The 21,915-nt window shown below is 40.2% G+C and overlaps 1 protein-coding gene across 1 annotated transcript in view; it reads right to left on the bottom strand.

Moving 5' to 3' along the window:
• Positions 1 to 21,915, bottom strand: part of trabd2b (TraB domain containing 2B) — a 54,504-nt gene that overhangs the window by 13,481 nt on the left and 19,108 nt on the right. The window contains exons 3-4 of the mRNA XM_067514043.1: positions 7,831 to 7,977; positions 3,138 to 3,312 (exon numbers count right to left, since the gene is read on the bottom strand). Of these exons, the coding sequence (XP_067370144.1) occupies positions 3,138 to 3,312; positions 7,831 to 7,977 (322 nt within the window). The remainder of the gene's footprint in view (positions 1 to 3,137; positions 3,313 to 7,830; positions 7,978 to 21,915) is intronic.

Genomic DNA, 21,915 nt, shown 5'->3' with positions numbered 1-21,915 from the left:
CTAAGTACGGTCCCAGCTAATTCCCAACAGTGCTGTTTTCCTTCCTATGGACATGGTTCTGGCTGGAAGGGAGGGGTCCATGACAACAGCCACTTGTCCCAGACGCAGTGAGATTCAAGCATTGTAATAACAAGGAGAACACGGAGCAGACGAACAGCAACTAGATCCAAAATCTCTCTTATCCCACATTAAGATTATATTGTTTTATAATTTACAAGATTAAGCAATATACTATAAGGACATTGCCTCCAGTTGTACAATTCATTTTAACGTGATTTTTGAGATCTGACCATAAAGATTGGATTTTATGTGATCACATCATTGTACGCCCACTGGCTATAATACATCTCCCCAGGCTATTATAAAGTATGTCTGGATAATCTTAACCCTCACACCTCCCGTCCTCTTTATTTCTTTTCATTACTCAAAATATGCATTGTGGTTAGACTGTGATCTAACTATAAGTTGAACTCCTTTTACAAAGCAAGTCTGCCCATTTCTATAGTATCTCAGAAAAACTATGAAGAGTCACAGTTAGATTTCTAGAAATCCAGGTTGTCATTTAATATACCCTGGCATCAATGGATGATAAAATGTCATGGCTGGTTACAGCCACTGGGAAACTGGGACCAGTAGGGATAGTTATAGGACTTTCCTACAGTAATAACTAAATCTCTAACACATCAAAATTTAAAAGTTGTCAGTTTTGTAATTATTTTCAATTTCCTTTGAATTATGTGCAATGCCTTCCACTTCACAGTTTTATGTTTTACTAGGTTTGAAACACCTTTAAATGCTTGACTTAATATTTAGTTTCCTCTTTATTGCTAGTTTTTTAATTTCGTCTTTGAAGTTCACCTTGAATGAACCCGGAAGCAGCCCCAGAAACTAGTTACATAATTAGCTGTAAGTGTGTGTAAATCAGACACTAATTACATCCAGATTGTAATCGCAAAATAGCATGAAGCGTGCAGCACAATCTATCTTGCACTTTCAACATAAGCGTGGTCCTCACTGACTCTTATCTGCTCTGCTTTCCTGATGCCTTTACTAAGACTTCTATGTTTACTTTTGCATGTGAATGATGTTCTGTTGGGTCACATCATCAAGTGTGCATATAGCCGCACAAATACTGTACGTACAGTATGTTTACATATGAACACAAGCAAATGCATGTGTGTGAGAATGTGTACCCAGCTGGCTGTAGCTGTAGTGGTTCTTATCACTTCACACTAGCTGTCAAGTCTCTCACACACACAACGCTGCAGCCTTTAGGTGACCCGACACACACAGGACCAGGTTGGACACATGGGAGAAGCTTACGCAAAGCTGCCTTACTGAAGGGCAAATGTTTAACAGAGGCCAATGTGGAAAACATGAGGCAGTGTTAGAACACCCTGTATTATAAGGCAAAACATATGAGAGTTCCTGTTCAGTTTCCTAAAAGAAATTTGAACGACTGTGTAACTAACACTGAAGGATAAAATGTTGGACTTATGCACAGAGACGGGTTCTGAACATAGTTGCATTCCATAATTTCACTATCAAGTTAAAATAGTAGGGTGAACCTGCTGATAGTCTGCTTAATGAAAGCTGACAAAGTCAGATACACAGCCACATTTTTAGATTTCTTGGCTGAACACAATCCTTTTTCTCAGGGCTGTCTCTATGCACATTCAGGAAACGGATCGGTAAATTCTGTGTGGTAGCGAGTGAATTTGGACATACGGGCCTTAGTAGTAGTATAGTTAGATTCTGGAAAATGTGTTTTAACTTTTTTTTTAACTCCCTTCATCCCAGAGGATTCAGGCCATAATGTTTGTTTTCTGGTCTCTGTGCTTTTCTTTGAACTGAGGTTTCACACGGCAGCACAGTGCTGGATCAAAGCTTTAACTTTGTTGCATTAGTATAAAAATCATACAGATGTTATCCTGCGAATAATAACATTTTGAGAAAAGCCAAAAGTTTGTCCCCCAGCTCTGTCAATCTTACTATCTTACCATAATATCACATCCACCCTTGTGCAAGTATTAAACAATACAACATTGCAAACAACTTGTAATGGGAAACAGGACTGTCTCCTAAAATCTTTACTGGTCTCCGCTTCAACTCCTCAATGTCGTTTTTAGCCTAAGGACTTGGACTGGGTGCCTTAGTTTTCTGATGTTCACATGATTTTCATAGTTTCATAATGTGTTACACAATGTGTAACATGAGAACAGCCTCTTTATTGATAAATTAAAGCACAAATTCATTATTTCATCACAAACAGAAGACATATACTAACTTAAAGTCTCCACTGGGTGCAACAGTGGCCTTGTCCAAACATTACCAAGAGCAGAGGGACGGAGAAAATGCTCAGAGGAAGGAATCAGGCATTCAGCAACAATCATACACCATGGCACATTCACTTGCACATACACTCACCCCACATGCACAATAACAGAAACACAGTTGTACAGTAAACAGACACATAGACACTCACCTGTCTTTGTGGGCAAACACACGTACATGTGCATTTATGCTGATAAATATACACAAACACAAACACACACTTCCCTCAGGATACACTACACCATTCAGGAAACATTAGCAGCATTAGCCAGGAATGCTAATTGAAACAAACAGCTCATGGTTTTTCATTTCTGAGGTGGGAGCTAAGTGTAATTGAGACTATGGTGTGCGCGCGTGTGTGTGTATACACTTGCTTTTTCATGCCAGGGATCTGGGAACCATTGTATACTATTATTGTCCTGCTTTTTCTCCAGTTTTACTTTCAAACACAAAGAGAGAGCAAACTGTTCACCATAAACACACATCAGCGCTGACAAGATCACTGTTCTAGGCCAAAGTAAACCTTTTCTCTCGTTCACTTCACAGTTACATGCAAACACATTCTGAGCAGAAATCAGGATGTATCTGGAAAGACTTGATTTAATGCAAAATAAAGATTCAGGTTAGAGTTGCAACCATGATTGATTCTTGCATTATTTGGCCCGCTCTTTAAAGAGCCATCCCATAACCAGCAGGTCAAAGGTCAGCTGATTTAGTGTCCGATGACACAGTGCATCATGGCGATAAACTGAACCCATACCTAGTTCTACAAATCCCACGTGCAGTATTAGAGATTTCCATACCTGCACCAAAAGCAAAGAAGTAAGTCTGGTTGGGATTCCTCTGCACCAGGGCAGATACACGGTGAGCCATTCGCTCATTGCGTTTGTAGATGAGCTCCTGGCGGAAGTAGCTGTCAATCTGCAGAGCTGTCATGCGGTCATGAGCTGGCAGGGAGCTGTTGATGAAGTGAGGAAGCTGAAAGAAGAAAATTGGAATTTAAAAACCTTTAATCCATAGAAGAATAATTATGCTCATGAATCACTTAAAAAATCAAACATTAAAAGAAAGAGAAGGTGTTAAAGAAAATTGACATGGAAAGAAAGTAGAGGACTGAATAGAGGCATTGGTGACAAACTGGCAAATGTGTGTGCTCATGAAAGTGTGAGAGCTGGCAACAGGGAGTGTTCGTAAATGTGGCAGCTTGACAGAAAATGACTATTATGAAGCTCAGCTCTAAAAGCTGGTTTTAAATTGAGGAAGCATCACTGAATAGTGGAGAGAAAAGTGCCAACACTGTTAGGGTCTGTGTGCAGGCTGTTTTTGTGTGACTGTGCACACTGAAGTGTTGTAAATGGGGTGCAAAGCACATTTGTGCATCTGCAGCATATACTGTATAATTGCTGTGTGATTTATGAAGTGCCAGACGGTGCAAAGACAGACCACTCTGGCTCTGTTCCACTCCTGGCTGCATCACTGGATTCAACAATCTGTTAATCTGCGAAGATGAGCGGAGGTTGCAGTGGCTTTGGCATCAGGGTTTAGTCTGTCCAAGTCAGGAACACACATAAACGCACCCACACCTACACACACTGTCTCTTTTTTCTCTTTTTAGCTCTTTCACTTCCTCACACGGTATTATTGTACCTGTACTGGAGTTTTTCTGGCTCTGTCTCTTGAAAGGCTGCTTATGCAATAAAATATGAATTGTGTTAAAGTCCCAGTACACCTGAGCGCATCCATTTTAACTGTTCCCCGATTTCCTGATGATTTGGCCTACCGTTTACTGACAGTAATAAAGATGTCTCAAGACTGTTTGTACTATCTTTGAACCTGAAATTTTTCTCCATGTGCTGTAATTGCAAGTTTTGCGGTTAATGTGTATGTATTTATGAACGTGTGTGTGTGTGTGTGTTTGTGTGTGCCGCATTAGTGTTTTCCTTAAAGACTACATTATCAGTTAGCGTGATCCATGATTGCTAGCCATATTACCTTTTGAATTTGGCATTAATATTAATAATGAATTTGTTTTGAAATGTTTATTATATTAATATTGAAGAAACAACCGGGTTATTATGTTACAGTGTGTCTTTCTGACTTTTTGACTCTACCTATGCAGATGTGTTTAATCTGGAATTGTGTATGAGTGTTACTAGAACACACACATGTAGACATTCAGTCTCTGTTGAAAGCTGAGATACAAGTTGACACAACAGTAGAATGGCTGCAAATAAATCTATGTCTCAGCGTGTGGTGTCTGAAAACTGAATACTTGGTGAGATTTATTACACCACATGTGAACAAGGTGTTGCTCTCCAGTCTCCATCCTGCGTCAGTGCGTGACACATTTTCTTACACTCTTTCGACTGGTCTTCCTACTGTCTGCTACAGTCTGGTAGCTGAAAGGTTCTAATTTACACTTGCTATGAATATTGAATTTTAAAAAATGCATTAAGAGGTACTCCTTGATTTTTACACATGTTTATGGGTCTTGGGGACCATTAATGCCTATTGGATCTGAAGATTAATTTTAAAAAAATAAATCAAGGTGTAAAGCTGTGAGAAAAAAAAATCTGTAAATTATAGTCAGTCCTTGTAGTAAATTGATTACCCCAGTTCTGTTTATCTACTTTGGCTGTTACAAAAACTGCCTGCTTGCTTGAAATCTATTAGAATCATGTGCACAGTTTCCTTCTGAATTTCACCATTATAACCACTAATTTGAGTACAGCTTTTTTAAACTTTTATTTTAATAGCCATGAATCAGTAAAATGACAGAAACAGCAATTCAAGGTAAATATGCCTGGACCTGGACCTGGACCTGGACCTTGCTGGTTACATAGATGTTACCAGCCACAATTGATTGTTACTCACAGTTTTCAGGACCTGATCAAATACAACTGGTTTGTAGGACAAAAGCCATCGTACTCATATGTCTGCTTCTTCATACAGTGTCTGAGTTGGCAAAGAATGCTGCATTCACACAGATACTGTAGCCTTGTATTGTCTTTCTGTTTTTTTGGTATGATTGAATGACTACATGTTCATCCAGATTGACAGGGAATCATACTTCATGAGTTAAATAAAGCATAGTTGGATGAATGCTGGTGTAGAAGTTAAAGAGAGAGTGGGGGAGAAGGAATGCTTCATCATTTCTTTGATGGGTAAGGATAGTGTGTGTTTCATGGCAAGAGAAATAAATTGTTGGGTCGGAGAGAGGTCAAGCTGGGAGTGTAGCTGTAAATGCAGATAAGTTATCACAGGAAAGACCATTAGCTGCTTTCTGTCCCAACCTGCACAGGAAATGTGGAGTGACAGCAAAATATTTTCTCCCTTCCTCACTGCTGGTACCGCTCTGCACTCTCTTGCTCCGTCAGTCAGTCCTGTCAGCTATTTAGTCCTTTCTTTCTTTTCTCTCCAGTTTGAATGAGGTTCTTGTTTTCTATGCTTACCTCTTTATTTCTATGAAGTTCTTTTCCTTTCCTATGTTTTTATCCCCTTGTCTTTCCCTTAATATCAAAAACAGAAACATCAATGTTTCACATGATAAAAGACCATATAATGATCTATTTAATGCTGACATGTTCGCAGTTAACTTTCCTTTTATCTGGTCCTTTGAGTTATTTTCTCTATTTGTTCATTTCAAATTTCTGTGTTTACCGTCTGTATCTTCTCTTACTTCTCTTTCATATGAACACATTACATGCGTTTAAGCCCACCTGAATGTTTAAGCGCATCATTTTGTCCTGCACCATTCTGCTCCTCTGTGCCGTATGGCCCATCATCGACCTTTTCCTGATGTGATAGCTGCTAAGTTGGGAGACTGTTAGAGCTCTTAGAGGCCTCCAGATCAGGTCTTGTCTATTAAAAACCACCTATTCTTTTAATTTTTGTCATTGGAGTTTTCTCTCCCTTTCACTGACACACACACACACACACACAAACCTGATAGTTCATCTGATTGCTACACTATGTGTTGTTAATTGATGTTATTATGACATTGGGAGATGTGGAAAACTGGTATGATTTAAAACATTTATGCAGAAGACAACTGTTGTTACTACTGCAGGTGAAACTGTGGATAACAAGCTCTTTGTGGCTCCTAGAAAGAAAGGGAGAGGCAGTCACAGTCAAAGTTTGGCAGCAGAGGCAATACGACTTTTTAAGTGTCTGATCAGTGCACTGTGCAAATTTCTTTTACTTTACCTCCAATGTAAATTATGTGGAATCTCTTCAGCTGAGAGGAGATTTCATGTTTAATGGGACTTAATGATCAGCGTAGGAGGTTGACACAGCATAATTGAATTATGAGGAGGGTTTTCAAGTAAATCTGTGGAGTAAAAATGTGAGTGAGAGCTCCTATGTGTGGTGTCTTTAACACGTGCAGTGTGTGTGTGCTCTATATATTGAGCAGCTTTTTTGACAGCGAGCAGAGCTGGGTGTGAAGACTGTTCAGGGGGTCATCGCTGAAGGAGCAGAGGCTATGTTAGGAAGTTAGAGGAGGTGAGGTGGTGTATTTACGGCTTAGTCCAGAGCTATTAAAGTGTCAGACTATCAAGTAACTTGAGGTTGGAAAGGATTAATGTGGCAATGTGCAGTTTTGTGGAACTGATGTGCAAGTCTAACAGTTTGAGGTGATGATAGGGTAATGGCAGACAAGTGGGTATAAGAAGGATTCCAACACAAATTGTCAGATTGACAGATTTGGGTTTTTGAACACCATTACAGCTGAACTGAAGCTGCAATTAGATGTGATTTTGTGTGCATATTTTTCTGCAGCATAAAAAAACAAAAAGAATGAAACTACAAAGATTCCGTTTCCTAAAGCTTCTGGAACAACATGTACATTGAGTTAGACTATAACCTTACATGGCTTAATGGGTGTAATGCATCAAAATGAGAAAACTACTGTACAAGACCCTTGACATAAAGCACATATAGAAGTCAGATGCCAGGCAATAGTTTCCCTGTTTCCTCTTAAAACACACAAAGAACGTATAAAGAGTGACATTGTGCCCACAGATGTGATGAATTTAATATAGTTCGTATAACTAGTTCATATAATAGCTCAAATAAGTGAGGGTGTATAAAAAACAGTAATGTTATTTTCATTTGCCTTACAAAGCATACATTTGTACAGTGACATTTGCTTTGTATTTTTATGGCCAGTGTCATAAAGGACATTGTAAAGCCTCTCAAACTGGGTGACAAAATAAACTGACAGCTAGCTATAGATGCGTTGTTGGTAATATAGGCACCCAGTTTTGGCAATATTTCATGTCTGACAGTTGAGATGGAGATTTTGTGCAAATTTTAATTATTTGTCATCAGAGCCTTTTGGATAATTAAGCCTCTTATTTTACTGTACTTCAACTGATATGGTATAGTCTGCCATAAACTTTGATGTGTAGTGTGCAGACATACATAGTTTTCTTTTTGTTATAGTTGAATCAACCAAGAAAGTAGATGATTTCAAATCTAAGGGAAGAGACCAACCTGTGAGGTGTCATGGTTGAAGATGATGGAGCTAAGGTCACCACAGTTGTAGTGTGTAATGAGGTCCTCAGTGGTGTAGGAGCCCTGCAGACTGCCTGCTCGTACACCCTCATGCTGAAGCAGCGTCTGGTTCAAAGCAAACAGCACCTGGAGTGAGACAATGGGAGGAAGAAAGACGGGACGGCTGCTGTTAGTTACATCCACAAACTCACTGCTATGTGCATGAGAGGAGTTTGACATCAAGAGGGAGAAATTGTACGAGCAGGGCAGTATTTGTTTTTGTCAACTTAATGTACAGCAAAAACGTTCTGCAAAATTGTTGAAATTGTTTAAGATAATTTGAACCACTTTATGTACAGGCTGACTATAGTTACGGGCAGAATGCAAAAGACTTGGAAATATTGCACTGAAGTTATTCTGAAGGAAGAAGACAACTGGGGAGAAAGAATGAGCTGAACAGAGAGACCATTTAAAAATAACCCTTCTTTCTCTTTCACCAGGGCTGAGGTGCAGTAAATTTACAGCGCCCATTAAAATCAAAAGTAAACCCTCTTTAGAGAGAATTTATAGTTTGCAGCCACCAGTCAGCCCAGCAGCTCCACAGCTTTCCTAGACACCAGGGGTTAACCGCCCTGCTCCCAACATCTACAATCCAACACCACCTCTGACTGGCCTGGAAACTGGGACTAAGTTGTCCATCACTGGTAAGCTCTCATACAGAAACTCAAGGTGTGATTGACGGACAAAATGTGTGTGTTCATTTTTTCTTTTTCTGTGTGGAACAAAAGCAGGTTTCCCACAGTTTTACTTTGCACACAGTAAGACAGTTTCAGCTGACATGATTAGTAAAGTCAATCCACACAAGTTCAATCCACACCAGACTGATCCATGTCTATGATCCTAATTACCAAGAAACCTGACTAGTGCTTCGGAAAATACTGCAGGGAGAACGTCAGCATCCAGGCACAGATGATTTGTGGAGCAGCTTAAGGCCGATACAGCTGCATAACTGATTGAGGCCAATGTCAAAAAGTCTGGGTCGTAATTCACTTAATTAAGTTAGGTTTTCGCAATCATAAATGCCAATATGGTGCACATTGAATGTTTAAACTCCAGGTAACCTTTACCCTGGATAATCACAACAGAACTCTAAGCTCAACCTCATGACTCTCTCTCCCTTTCTGTGAGGTCACTGTGTTTGCTAACCAGTCATAAGAGCTTTTTAGCTTCTGTGCTTTCTCTTAATGCAAAGAGACAACTGATGAGCTAACTCAATATGGCAGTCTTTCATCATCTAGTTTTTTGTATTTATTTTCTTCTTCTCTTTCTCCTTTTCCAGTATCAGTCCCAGGGTCTCCATCCCCCTCTCATCTCTCTCCCAGCACTGGATCCTTTGCCCTTCCTCCCAGTATGCAACCAACAACTAAGCCTGAGGATTATTTATTCTTTTTTAAAGTTTAATCCAACAAATATATATTTTTGCAAAGCTTATTGCTGGTTTGTTACCCACCAGGAATGGATCTCATTTAAACTTGTGACCCTGACTTTTGAACATTTATCATATCTCATGTCCAGACTTCCTAAACCCAGAGGCCGCCCTGCTGGCATACTTCATTTAGAATTTTATATCTATCCTATAGGTGAGTTTTTACAGCTCTAAACTCCAGGACATGTTGAATTGCGATGGCCCAAAGTCGTTAGTACCTGGCTAACTAGCAACAGTGGCTGATTTAGCTTGTGCTGATGTTGATTCTTTGCCAATATGTTGCCCTGGTTCCCTGGTTCTTGACACACAGGGTTGTAGGCCATGTCTCAGTGTTTTTTTCAAAAGAAACACCAGAGCAGGCCCTGAGTAGAGTAAGGGGCCAGAGTTGGTAAGGCAAACACACCTGTCGGGCTTTTTGTAAAGCAGCCAGCTTTGGTAGTTTCCCTTAACATGGCCAAGTGCACATGACATGACAGGCAGTGCCTTACAGGATGCATGGTAAGAAGGGTGTGTGTGTGTGTGCGGGGGTGTGGGGGGTAGTTGGATGTTTGGGTTGTTAGGGTAACTGTTATTTAAATATTGTCCATCTCCTGGGAAAGGAACATCTCTTGTAGCTGTAACCATGGCGCCTGAGTTTATGCTGGACTGAATGAGAGAGCACGTCAATCACTGCAGGAGAGGCAGAGAGGGGAGAAAGTGGGGTAGAGAGGAAAAATGCAAATATTCCCTGTGTCTGTGCGTGTGCACTTTTTTGCATGTGTGTGCACGCATGTGTTGATGGACAGACCACTCACGCTGAAGTGGTCAACTCACTCTGACAGACTGCCTCTTTTACTGCTTTTTGAAAATAACTAACATTGACTTTGATCACCACATAGTTTACTACTGCAAGTTTCACTTCCCTCTCTTTTGCTCCATCTCATCTAATACATGCGTGAGAAACTCCCATTATAATTAAATAAAAGCTTTGTTAGAACAAAACTGGAAAGAAACATAGCGCACGGATGGTCTTGGAACCTACGATTTGAGTGCTGCACTCCAAAAATTCATTAGAAAGCACTGGAAAGAAAACAGAAGGAAGCAGGAGTAGGCTCAATATAAAAAAGAGAGTTTTTTATGTTTCAGAGTAAATGTAATGTTTCAACATGTCTGTGCATTGAAGCAATTGACCTTAAGGTGTGATACCTTCTTAAATCTGAATGTGCAAATATAAGTGATGGATAGAGCTAAAGGGCTGCAGGCTGCAATACAACAGAAGAAAGTGTCAGACTGTGGCGGCCGAACACTGAACTTTGGCAAAGGATAGAAAATATAAAACCCAGGATTACTGTTTACTTGGCGGGTAGAGGTCAGTGAAAGTGAAAACCCAAAGCACACGTCAACAGTATATATCAGCAGTCAGCAGTTATACACAGATCAGGAGAAACAAAACACTCTCTTCTTCCTTTCCTTTTTCTTATGTACACTTTTACAAGTCATCTTTTAATTTAGATTTTGCCACGTTTAACTTCTCACTAGGCTGTGGTGAAATAACAGACCTTTTTTTCACAAACTAATGGAGAGAGAATAAAGAACAAAGAAAAGGAGGAGTGATGACACGTGGAAGACAGAACAGAACAAAAGCCAGAGAGTTGAAGTGTGAAAAAATGGTATAAGACAAATAAAGCCTTGTTCTCTGAGAGGGGAGCATGTGTTGTACAGATGGAGGGGATTCTTCTCCATTTGTGTGGTAGAGCGTTTGGGTTAGGTGGTGTACACAGTGTATGGGAAAGCCTTGGCACAGGAAATTACTGGGTATAACCAGCAGGTGAATGAAACCCCGGTGGTGCCTGCCAGCATTAAGCAGGAGAACTGAGAAGCTTCAGCACTTTTTTTCTCTTTTTCCTGCTTTGTCTCACTGTGTCTATCCCTGCAGTTTCTTATATTTTGTCTTATATTTTGTCCTTTTTGTTCTTGTCGATGATGTGTAATAAAGGTGGGATTCTAATGTATGTAATTAATTAAACTTTGTGGCACCTTTAAATACAGCGAATCCATCTAGAATTACAATTCAGCTCTTTCTTCCTCCCCTTATCTCTGGTCATTTAATCGGCCCCTGATAAAGAAATCATCCCAAACTGTTTCAGGGTGGTGTGTTCCCCTCGACCGCTCTCGCCTCCCCAAAAGCTGCTTGTGTTTCATCACTTGAGAAAGAGAGAAGCTAGACCCTTGGCCCAAGACATGCACTGCTGGGTTCCTCTGGACCGAGCCATCATCCCCTGTAAGCTCCAGCATCAGAAAATAAGAGGGAACTGGGTTCAAAGCACCCTGGGGTGACTAGAGGAAAGGAGGTAGGGAGTTGAAATAACATCCACAAGAACCCAAGAATAGAAGTAGGGATACTTCATCCTACTGAAAAAGGGGTATATACCTATTTTTTGTGTATACTTTCTTATAAATTAATTAAAAACACACTCTCACACTTATTTATTTTAAGCTGTACTACCCCATTATGATTTCATGCTTAAATGTGCATATAGAAGTGATGATGGTGTTTTAAATGCCTGCTGTTGTCTGATCTTTTTAGACCACACCAGCTCTGAAAAGCACCTTGAATACATTAGGGTGGAAAGGTGGTGTCACACAAGACTACATCGAAGTTGTCTTGATAGTCTCACATGATGGCTTCACTATTGTCTTACTGTTTTATCAACATGGTTCTCAGGACTTGTTCTTTCTTAGTTTTTTTTTTTTTTTCAAGAGAATTGTGTGACCTGTTAGGCCTTTAAAGACATTGTTCAATTATATTTGCTTAAATTTACTCAAATTTACCATCCACCATCATAGTATTGCTAAAATACTTTTACAGACCTTTATTGCATTTGTTTGTTTGAATGAAAGCATCACTTTCAGCTTGTCACATCTGGCACGAGCTACAGCCAGCCACAGCCTTATTTTTATCCAAAACTTTATCCCTGTTAATACCCATGATACACCAACACTTCCATGAACACTCCAAAACACACACAGAGACACACATACAACAACCCATAAGAACGCACATGAATAATTATACACATCACATTCCTCTTTGAGCAATATCTATGTACTGCACAAGCCTGATATTTCAGAAAATGAAAGAGAAGACGTTTCAGATCCTTTCCAATAAAGACACTTCCTCCTTTGTCTCTGCCACTGTTTCTCTTCCCACTTCCTCTCTTTCTTCTTTCACTGTCTCACTAAGTCTTTCACCGTGCCTGGTCTACCTCCTGTCTAAGTTTAGGAAATCTAGGGATTACTAGTGGGACAATCCCAGTGGCAGAGGCCTGCTGCTCTCAGCCTCCCAATCTTCCCCCTCCCTTCTTCCTTTAGCTGTCCTATTTCCACTCTGAGGCAGGGGGTGAGGGCCTTATGATGAGGGATATTCCTCTCTCAGCTTGAAATAAGTATATATAAGTATAATATAACATCCACCTACTCCATGTCTCTTTCTTCCTCTCATTTAAGTTTATTTTCTCCACCTTCCTTACTGTCCTTCTGTATCTGTGTTTTAACCTCTAATAAAACCTACTGTATAGGCACACACACACACACACAAACAAACATGGTATACACCCCATACAATCCCCAGAGTCTACCGTCTCTCCCCTTAATAAGAGTCTCCAGTGATTCGGGGGTTGAGTGTCGGCCCAGCTTTCCCTGCACTTGTCCACAAATAAACTCCACTGTTTGACTTGGCAGTGCTGCTGCTGCGCCAGTCATCCCAGCCTTAGTGCTTCCCGAGAAAAAAAGAGAGAATAATAAAGTATCACTTGATCTGCAGTGAAAAGGCACACAGCTGGTTCCTCATCGTGAATGCCCACAAGCAGAGGGTGGGGTGTGAAAGAGTGGTAGAAAATTATAGTATAGATTATATATAATCTAGTATAGTATAGATTGTGCTAATTTTTGTTTTCTTTCAACATCAAACACAGCTGTAGAATAACACAGCTGAACATTATGGCAGTAATGTAGGTACAGTACATATGACAGGAGATGGGCAGAATTGTTCAGATGCCTCCTCTTTGCCTCAGACTCTGAGAGGGTCAGATATCTAGATCTAATACAAAAGAAGATGTCCACCGATAATTGCACATCTTTTGTTTTCGTTTTTACCACTTTTAGCAACTTTTTTCTCAATGTGCAGCTGTTGGAAAAAAAAATGTGATAAAGGCACGATACACAACCTGCTCCGCACCAAATAGCAGACACACATGTAGCTGGTGTGCATAGTGGAGTGTTTAGCAGCTACTGAGTCAAGATATTTCCTCAGGTATTTGTGGAAACATGAAGAAAAGCTAGAAAGAAATTGAAGTGGACATTCCTCAAGTTGCCACAAACACATCTCAGAATGCTTATCTTGGTCTGTTTCTGTAATAATATCCATCCATCCATGATCTGTCACTGCTTATCCTGTTCAGGACCATGGGTGGTTAGAGCGTATCCTAGGGTACAGGATTCAATCAGGTCCAACACAGAGAGACATACACAGACAGACAACCATTCACACTCACATTTACACCCACGGGCAATTTTGAGTGACCAGTTAAGCTAACTGCATGTATTTGGAGTTTGGGAGGAAACTTGAGTACAGGACGAAAGCACGAAGAGAACATTCAAGAACGGCTGCAGGCGGCTGCAGATGCAAACTCATAACTGTAACCTGCTTAAAACCAGATGTTACGGCTGATGCTCGGCTTCAAAGTGGCCAGTAAAACAATGAATGCAGTTTTGATATTAATTAGCTGTCCATGCATTGTTGGTTTTAAAAAAGATGCTATGATTATTTCAACTCTTAAAATGTACAATGTATACTTTGATTGGATCTAAGGGGCCTGGTGGCTCAGTGGTAGAGCATTGGCTTGGTATGCAGAAGGCTATGGGTTCCAATCCCACGCCACCAGGTGTGGCCATGCCCAGCCCGGATAAAAATATGACGGCTGCAAGGGCGTCCAACATAAAACTAATGCCAAATCATCGTGAGGAACACCCCTGAAGGGACAAGCCAAAAGTTTTTTTTATACTTCGACTGCCTCTGTGACTCTAAAATATGATCACATTTATATAAAAATAAATAACATTTTACCAAAAGTGGAAATGCTGATGGACACATGAATATTCAGAATTATAATGGGGCCCTCTGCTTTACTCAAACAAACTCTATAAGAACGCTGATGTGAAGGAAAATGAGTTGAACTCAATGAAACATTTGCACTAAGGTTTGCTGAGTTCATCAGCTATTTGAAGGAAAGATTAAAGGCCTTCGTAATATCTTCCTTAGATTAGTCACTCTACCTTTATCTCCCTGAAAACATAGTGTACCATTAACATAGTTGTTTCTACTAATCCTAACACATTTCACAGACGTTTTTTTTTCCAAAGGAAAAACTCTCATTGAATTCCAATTGGATTTATTCAGCTGCTATTATGATGTGCGAGCTATCTAAACCAGATGAGCTGGGTCTTCTCTGCAGTATGAAAAAGGAGCAGTCAGAAACAGCCATGTGTGCTTACAACATGTTCCGAAGCAGGGCCCAACTACTCTCTTATCTCTGTCACACTGTAATGCTTGGACTAATGTCTTCAGACAGAATAATTCCCAAAACAACGATTTGTCCCTTGCAAACTCCAGATCTGACATTTGACTAAAACGTGAGACTAGCACATTATCTCCTGCATGAACATCAATTGTGTAATGGAGGAAAAACCCGATCCAAAATAAGGAACAGGAAGTGTCTAAACAGTTAGTAGGAGCTGGTCCTGGTGACCAAATACATTCCTTTTCAAGAGAATAATCCGTGCAGAGGTTTCTGTGTGCGTGCAAGTCAAGCATGCACGTCGCTTTCAGTCATCACACATCATTCTGATGAGATTCAAACGATGTCATGTCTCGATGGGTCAATCTGATTTTTCCCTAAATATATCTCTATTTCGGTTCAGAGCACGCATCCAAGACTGAATTTTCTTGTTTGCACTATTTGACAGACAGATTGGATTTCCCCGCCAGTACCCCAGAGTGCAATGCAGCAGACCACAGCATATTTTCATATCAAAGAGTAATGATTGAGAGGGTTGTATGTATGAGTTGAAGTTTGCATGTTTTTCATGTGTGTTTCAGTGTGTGTCAGCAGAGGAGTAGAAGATTCAAAGAGGAGGAGAAAAAAAGAACAAAGTGAGAGAGATACAGAAAGAGAAGAAAAGAGAGAAAAACAAGTGGAAGGGACCCAGCAGGAGGCTTAATGTTAAAATGCTGTATGTAACAGTACAAAAGACCAGATGTTTACAGTTACCAATGAGAGAGAAGAAATTGCCCCTCACCTCTCCTCATCTTCCCCTGTCTTACAGGTCTGGAGCCCAGCTGGCCAACTCCTTCACCATCTCCCTCTATCGTCCTTCCAAAAACCCTCCATCCTCAGTTTTGTCCCTGTCCCTCCCAAAACAACACATCTCTTCCTCTTCCATCCGTTCTCAAACCCTCAATTGTCAGCCCTACTCCCTTTACCCACCCAGGTTATGAGCCCTCCATGACAAATCTCCAGATTATACAGTTCAGCCACATCCCTTCATCTCTCTCCCACCCACCACTCTTGTTCTGCATTTCTTTTCTCTCTGTCCACCACTGTCACTGATCTCTGTTTATTTAGCTTTCATGTCCTTCCTCCTTCCTGTGCTTCACTTCATACACACCCGCTCTCTCTGCACGAGTATGCACTTGTAACTCAATGCTTGTGTGCATATGTACACACATGTCATTCTCTGTTGTTAGTCTTTTCATATGTGTCTGTCTCCTTTACAGAGTTTGTCCAAATTGCGCAGGGCTCTGACTGTGTAATTGACTAAAGCAGCAGACGGACATATAAAGGCGTCCAAACATCCTCTCATCTCCGCCTTTCAGTCACGGCTCTATTAGACTCGATGCTGAGGCTCACGCGCCATAATCTTACAGAAGCGCAGTATTTCATGGCAAATCACAAGGAGAAATGTTCAGTTTCATCCAAGTATATTCAGCCTACAGGAAAACAAAGTAAAGGAGCAAAATTGTAATGTAAACCTTACAAATGCAGACTGAATAAACTGTGTATATATGTGAGTGTTAAATGAGGGATTTCAAGGGTAAAAATCACACTTTATAGTGTGTGAGGGTCAGACTGCTCTGTAATTTCAAAATGTGCTGTCAGCACATTCATAAAGAAGCAGAGTCCAAATTATCTCCTAGTAAAAACTGTGCTGCAAGGCTTTCATCGAGGCTGAGCTAACTCTTAGGTCAATAGCTGTAGCAAAGCTCCTTGTTTTCTATTACTACCCTACATATTTCAAATACAAACTATGCTTTTTAGAAAATTTCCTCCTAGAGACAAGTTCAGGAAAGTACACAAAAATATAAGAGCTACATTTTACTAATAGCACATTTAAGGTACTACAGTTTCAGAGTGGAAGAATATTTAAAATGCTGTATAAAGGTTTATTTTCCTTTGACTACCAGGAGAATATTATTGAACCTGAATTCATATGATCACCAATGTTTAACAATTAAGATTCGAAAGGGAAAAGTTAGATTTATGAAGTTAGGATGCCAGCCAACAGGCTTCCTATGTGCTACTCTTAATAACTGTGGTTAAGACATTTTGGCTTCAGTATACTGCAATTAATTAACAGAACCCGTTCACACTGACAGCCAAAGCAGACATCAGGCCTGTGTTAAAAAAAATTAACTGCGTAGGAATTAATCATATTATGAGGAAACCATTAATAAGTCTGCTTGTATCATCAGAGCGACTAATCACTGTCAGAGGAAAGATAGTTGGAGAAAACATGGATTTGTGTAAGCGTGTAAGTGTGCTTGCTTGTGTTTGTCAGAGAAAATAGAGATGGAGTAAACCAGTATTTATGAGTCTGAGAGCAGAGGAAGAAGCAGTGAAGCTAACATAGAAACAGAACAAAACAGACAAACAAACAGACAAGACGACTCACAGAAGCACCAAGTGGGAGGCAGTAAATGGGATGAGAGCCCAGTGATAGGATATGGGAAATGACTCCTTCATGCTGCCAGTGGTTTGGAGGTGAAAGGCAGTTGATGGCATGTGGTGGAGGGGTTACAGTAATGCTGGCCATGACTGGAGGCGCTGCTGGCTGTCACATCAGAGACGGGACATTTAACTGCCCTCATAAGACTCTCATTATTTCATAAATCTGCAGTTTAGGCACTGAGCTCTGTTGATTTGAGCCTAGGCCAAGAATGTTCAAGAATGTTTTTACAATATTCTTAATTTATTTACAACCTTGATTCATTTCTGTGCATATACGAATGTGTCTGTTGGTAAGAAGGCCTGAGGGTGGTGGCATATGGAGAGAGATCTGCATGAAAGGGACTGACCTCGTTTTCTGTTTGCTAGTTTGTTTGACTGCTTGTATATGAATATTATGTATGTGTGTGTGTGTGTGTGTGTGTGTGTGTGTGTGTGTTTGTCTGTATGCACCATCCAACAGAAGCTAATGTAATAATTCTAACACAATGCCAATAAAGATTTAAATTTCAGCACATCTGGTGTGCACATGCATTTATTTCCATCTCAAATGTGTGACACATATTTCTACTACCAGCTTTATCTCTGTCACATTCTTGGTTGATCTTTTATCTGTCATATGATGACTCTGATGCTGTTGTTGTATGCTTTAAGTCTGACCCTAAGTTGTTTACTTGATATAAAATATGCATTTCATACATTTATTTTAACTTAACTAACTCTTGCATTGGAGAGACTCAAACCACTCAGCCCCCTAGCCTCCCAGTGAAAGTGCTTGGTATGAAGAAATCCAATATGGTTAAGACTATGATTGCTGCCTTTAATAGTTTTAGCACCCATACCCTATATTAGGGAAAACATTAGGTTTGGACCACAGCTCAGTACATGCTCAGCTTGTGGGTAAGATCCATAATTTAGAGTTTAAGAGAGAAAGAATCTGTGTGCATACAGGAGGTGTGATTGTATTGTATTTACACATATTTAAGCACATGCAGTACATGTTTTTCCCGCTATGTCTTGCATAGGCATGTGAGACTGAATGTGTGTTTGCGCATGCCACAGTGGCTCAAGGGCAGAGTTGGTCACATATGCTGAGGGTTTTTGGTCAGCCTGACCAACAGATCACAGGATTGTGGTTTTAAATGGGCCACAAATCATCAAACAGGCCACATCCATGGAGCGGAATACTGCAGCAGGGAGGAGTACAAGATAAACAAGATTACAACTTCTGCAGTTTGTCTTCACTAGAAGGCAAAGAATAAACATTTTTTAGACCATTTAGAAATAGCATCTAGTCACACTTTTGTTGTTGTAGTTTTTTTTTTTTGTTTTTGTTTTTTTTTTTTGCTGTTTGCATGTCTCTTTTAGAAAAGAAATGGAACATGTTTAAATACAAAAAATAATGTAATATTTAACCTCAGTCTTGAGGCCTGGCACCACCAGAAAGCCAAACAGAAAAACTGTGAACATGCTAACTTTACCATATGGGCAAGTTTTTATTTTATTTTCTCTGTTCTTATTTAATCCTCTCTGGTACTGTGGCACAACCGTTTTCAATAAAGGTATTAAAAAGGGAAAACATTCCCCAGGCTAGTTGCACAGTCCCCACTGTTTATTGAAAACATTTATTTATACCATTAACTCCTGTTTAATACAGTAGCTGCCTTTAAGCCTTCAAAGGTTAAGTTCATATTTGAACAGAGGAACTTAAAAAGTGATGGTGCTATACAGCTGATAAACTACACCCGCACCAACAGTTTTGCCCTTTCACAGCAAATAACCCAATAAAATTGTCTTGTTATAGGTTAACAGCATAGCGCTAATGTTTGAGGCAAACATTTACTGTTAAACTGTGATTGCAGGACTGCAATCACTCTACATGTGGTTGATAAAGTTCGGAATCTGATTTGAGAAATGAGGTGCAGTGAAAAGAATCCTTTCACAAAATGGACGAGACACAGAACAGTTGTTTTGATAGAAACCACTGAAACTACAATGCATTGCATGTAAGGGACAGGACACACATACACACACACACACACACACACACACACACACACACACACCACTCCTTTATGATCCTGGCCTAACCTTGGTGCTATCTCTTTCCAAACTCTTGCCTGTGACAATAGGCCAACTGCCCGCCTGCCTAAGAACCCACAGACACAAACACATTCTCACAACAAAGTCTCACATCCACAAACACACACCTCAGGTCAACTTAATGGGCCAAGTCTCACCACAGAGGAAACAATTTCCCATCAAAGCTCCTGTGAGTTTCCAGGGCAGTTTATTTTGTTTTCATTGTAAGAGATGTTATACTTTTCTCTGTTCTGAGCCACAATAGAAAAGAGACCAGTGTTACAATAAACCTTTAGTCTGCATGACGTGGCCTGAAAACAAGATTTACTTCTCTGTCCTTTTTTACTTATATGTGTATTACTGGTGGTATTGTCTAAACACACAAGAGTCTTTCTTTCCAAACCAAGCTCAAAGTTTCCATCTCACCACACTGCCTGCTGGGCCAAAGCCTATCTTAATTAACACTGGGATTTTACTAGATTACTGTTGGTTTAGTAGTACCAGCTACATCGGCTCTGACAGTAATTAAGTCCTGAAGGAAAGGCTGAGACTCCAGCATTAGCTAAAATGAGAACATTGTGTGTCTCACACACACAATGTTATCGACTCGAGGGTCACTGAAAACAATATCTGTCAAAGTCCATTGAGCAGAAATGGAGCCACATCAAGCTATGCCACAGTCTGTGTATGTGAGTGTGTCTGAGTGTTTATGTGTTCTCCTGCATGCATGGGTGTGTGCCAGTGACCCAGTCGTCAAAGTGTGGTTATGGGTGAGTAGCCGTGGTTTCAATGGCTCCATGCACCACACTTACATAGAGGGGCTTGCTGACAGATGCCTTACACAGTACGGGATCCCAACAGAACAATGCAAAAGAATGATTGTACTCTGAAGCTCCCACAAATAAATACGCTGTCCACCACAGCCATTGTTGTGAAAATACCTTAGAGGAAGTGACACAAAATAGTGTAAACATGCATGCGCTTACAAACATATGATGGACCAAAAAGTAAAAAAAAAAATTTAAAAATTCATGCACACAAATGTTTGCAGTCACCTTTTGAACAGCAGGAAGTAGCTAGAGAATGTTTACACAACCAAAACAAAGCATTCCCTCTCCCCATTTCTTCTTCTCTTCGGGTCCACTTTATTTCCATTCCCTGACCCTCTGCTCTCTCTGTCCGAGCCCCCAGCCCATACCCTTTTCATTTCAGAGAAGACCCGATGTGGTCATGGAAACGCCCCATGAAAGTGGTGAGTAAACAGAGTCACAGAGACCTGTCTCACCCTCCATCTTTGAGCGAGGAGGTAAGTACCTAAATGACTGAGGAGAGGAGAGGATGACGAGGAGTGTGAGAAAGAGGGAGGACAGGGAGGGAAAGTACAGAGGCTAGGCAAAATCTATCTTAGATTGGCATGAACAATCTGAATACCAAACACAGATGTGAGTCACATTAGGCTGAATGCCAGTTGCCTTTGTCAGTCTGGAATTTCAAACGTTTATTATTGTGATGTTGGCTCAGGTTGTTCAGGCAATTTGGGCCAACAAAGAAAGCTCCAGTGACGCCAAATCATCTACACAGGTGCATTTGTGAAGAGGAAAACCAAGGCCTACAAATTCACTTAATAAATGAAGCAAACTCATGACAAGAACCAGAGCTTTGATACTGAAGAGCAGGATTTGCGTCTTCCGTGCTGTGAGGGTTCGACAACTGCAATACTTGTTTGAGGTTAGAGAATAATCATCCCGGCTTGTGCTTCATGTCAATGCTGATATTTTCAATATCTAACCAAGACCACAGTGTTTCCCTGACCAAGGCTGTAGGATCTTGAACTGGTTTAAGTCCACTTTTATAATAATTTTGGACTTGTTCTGGTATCTGAGTCTCTGAGGCGTTAAATTGGACTTGGCTTATTTTAGTCTCTGGTGTTGACTTTCAGATCTTAGCTGTTTTTTTTTTCTCTGTTTATCTCTCTTCTCTGTATATTAAGGTCCAAATCTTTTCATTTTTCAAAGAAAATTTAAAGATTAGGACTCAGCCTTCAAAATACCAGCTTTAATTTGTGTATAAATGTATATACAGTATGAACCTGAGACCATTATCTTTGTCATTTGTGATCATTTGTGGTTACAGTCCTAAATTTAAACTCTGGGCGGAAAGACATAAAAGTTTTATGGTTAGCTAGTAACATTGTGCAAGGATATATTATTCCTAATATGATTACATTTTCTTCTCAGATTGAATGGATTGCTTTTTTTTCTTCTTTTCTTGGACTTACTCTCTACTCAAAGCTCTTCAGACTTGGATGTGTCTCACACGCAAAATGAGTGTTCTTGACTACAACCCAATTCCTGATCATGATCACATGCTCTGTCATGAACATGTTCATCAGGCTTTAGTTTTCTCATAAGCAAATACTGTAAACAAATGAAAGATATGAACTACAATTACAGTGAGCCATCTCCAGATATGTTC

Source organism: Channa argus, chromosome 8, assembly GCF_033026475.1.
Source record: "Channa argus isolate prfri chromosome 8, Channa argus male v1.0, whole genome shotgun sequence".
NCBI classification, from domain to species: domain Eukaryota; kingdom Metazoa; phylum Chordata; class Actinopteri; order Anabantiformes; family Channidae; genus Channa; species Channa argus.
This window is presented reverse-complemented; position numbering and strand designations above follow the sequence as displayed.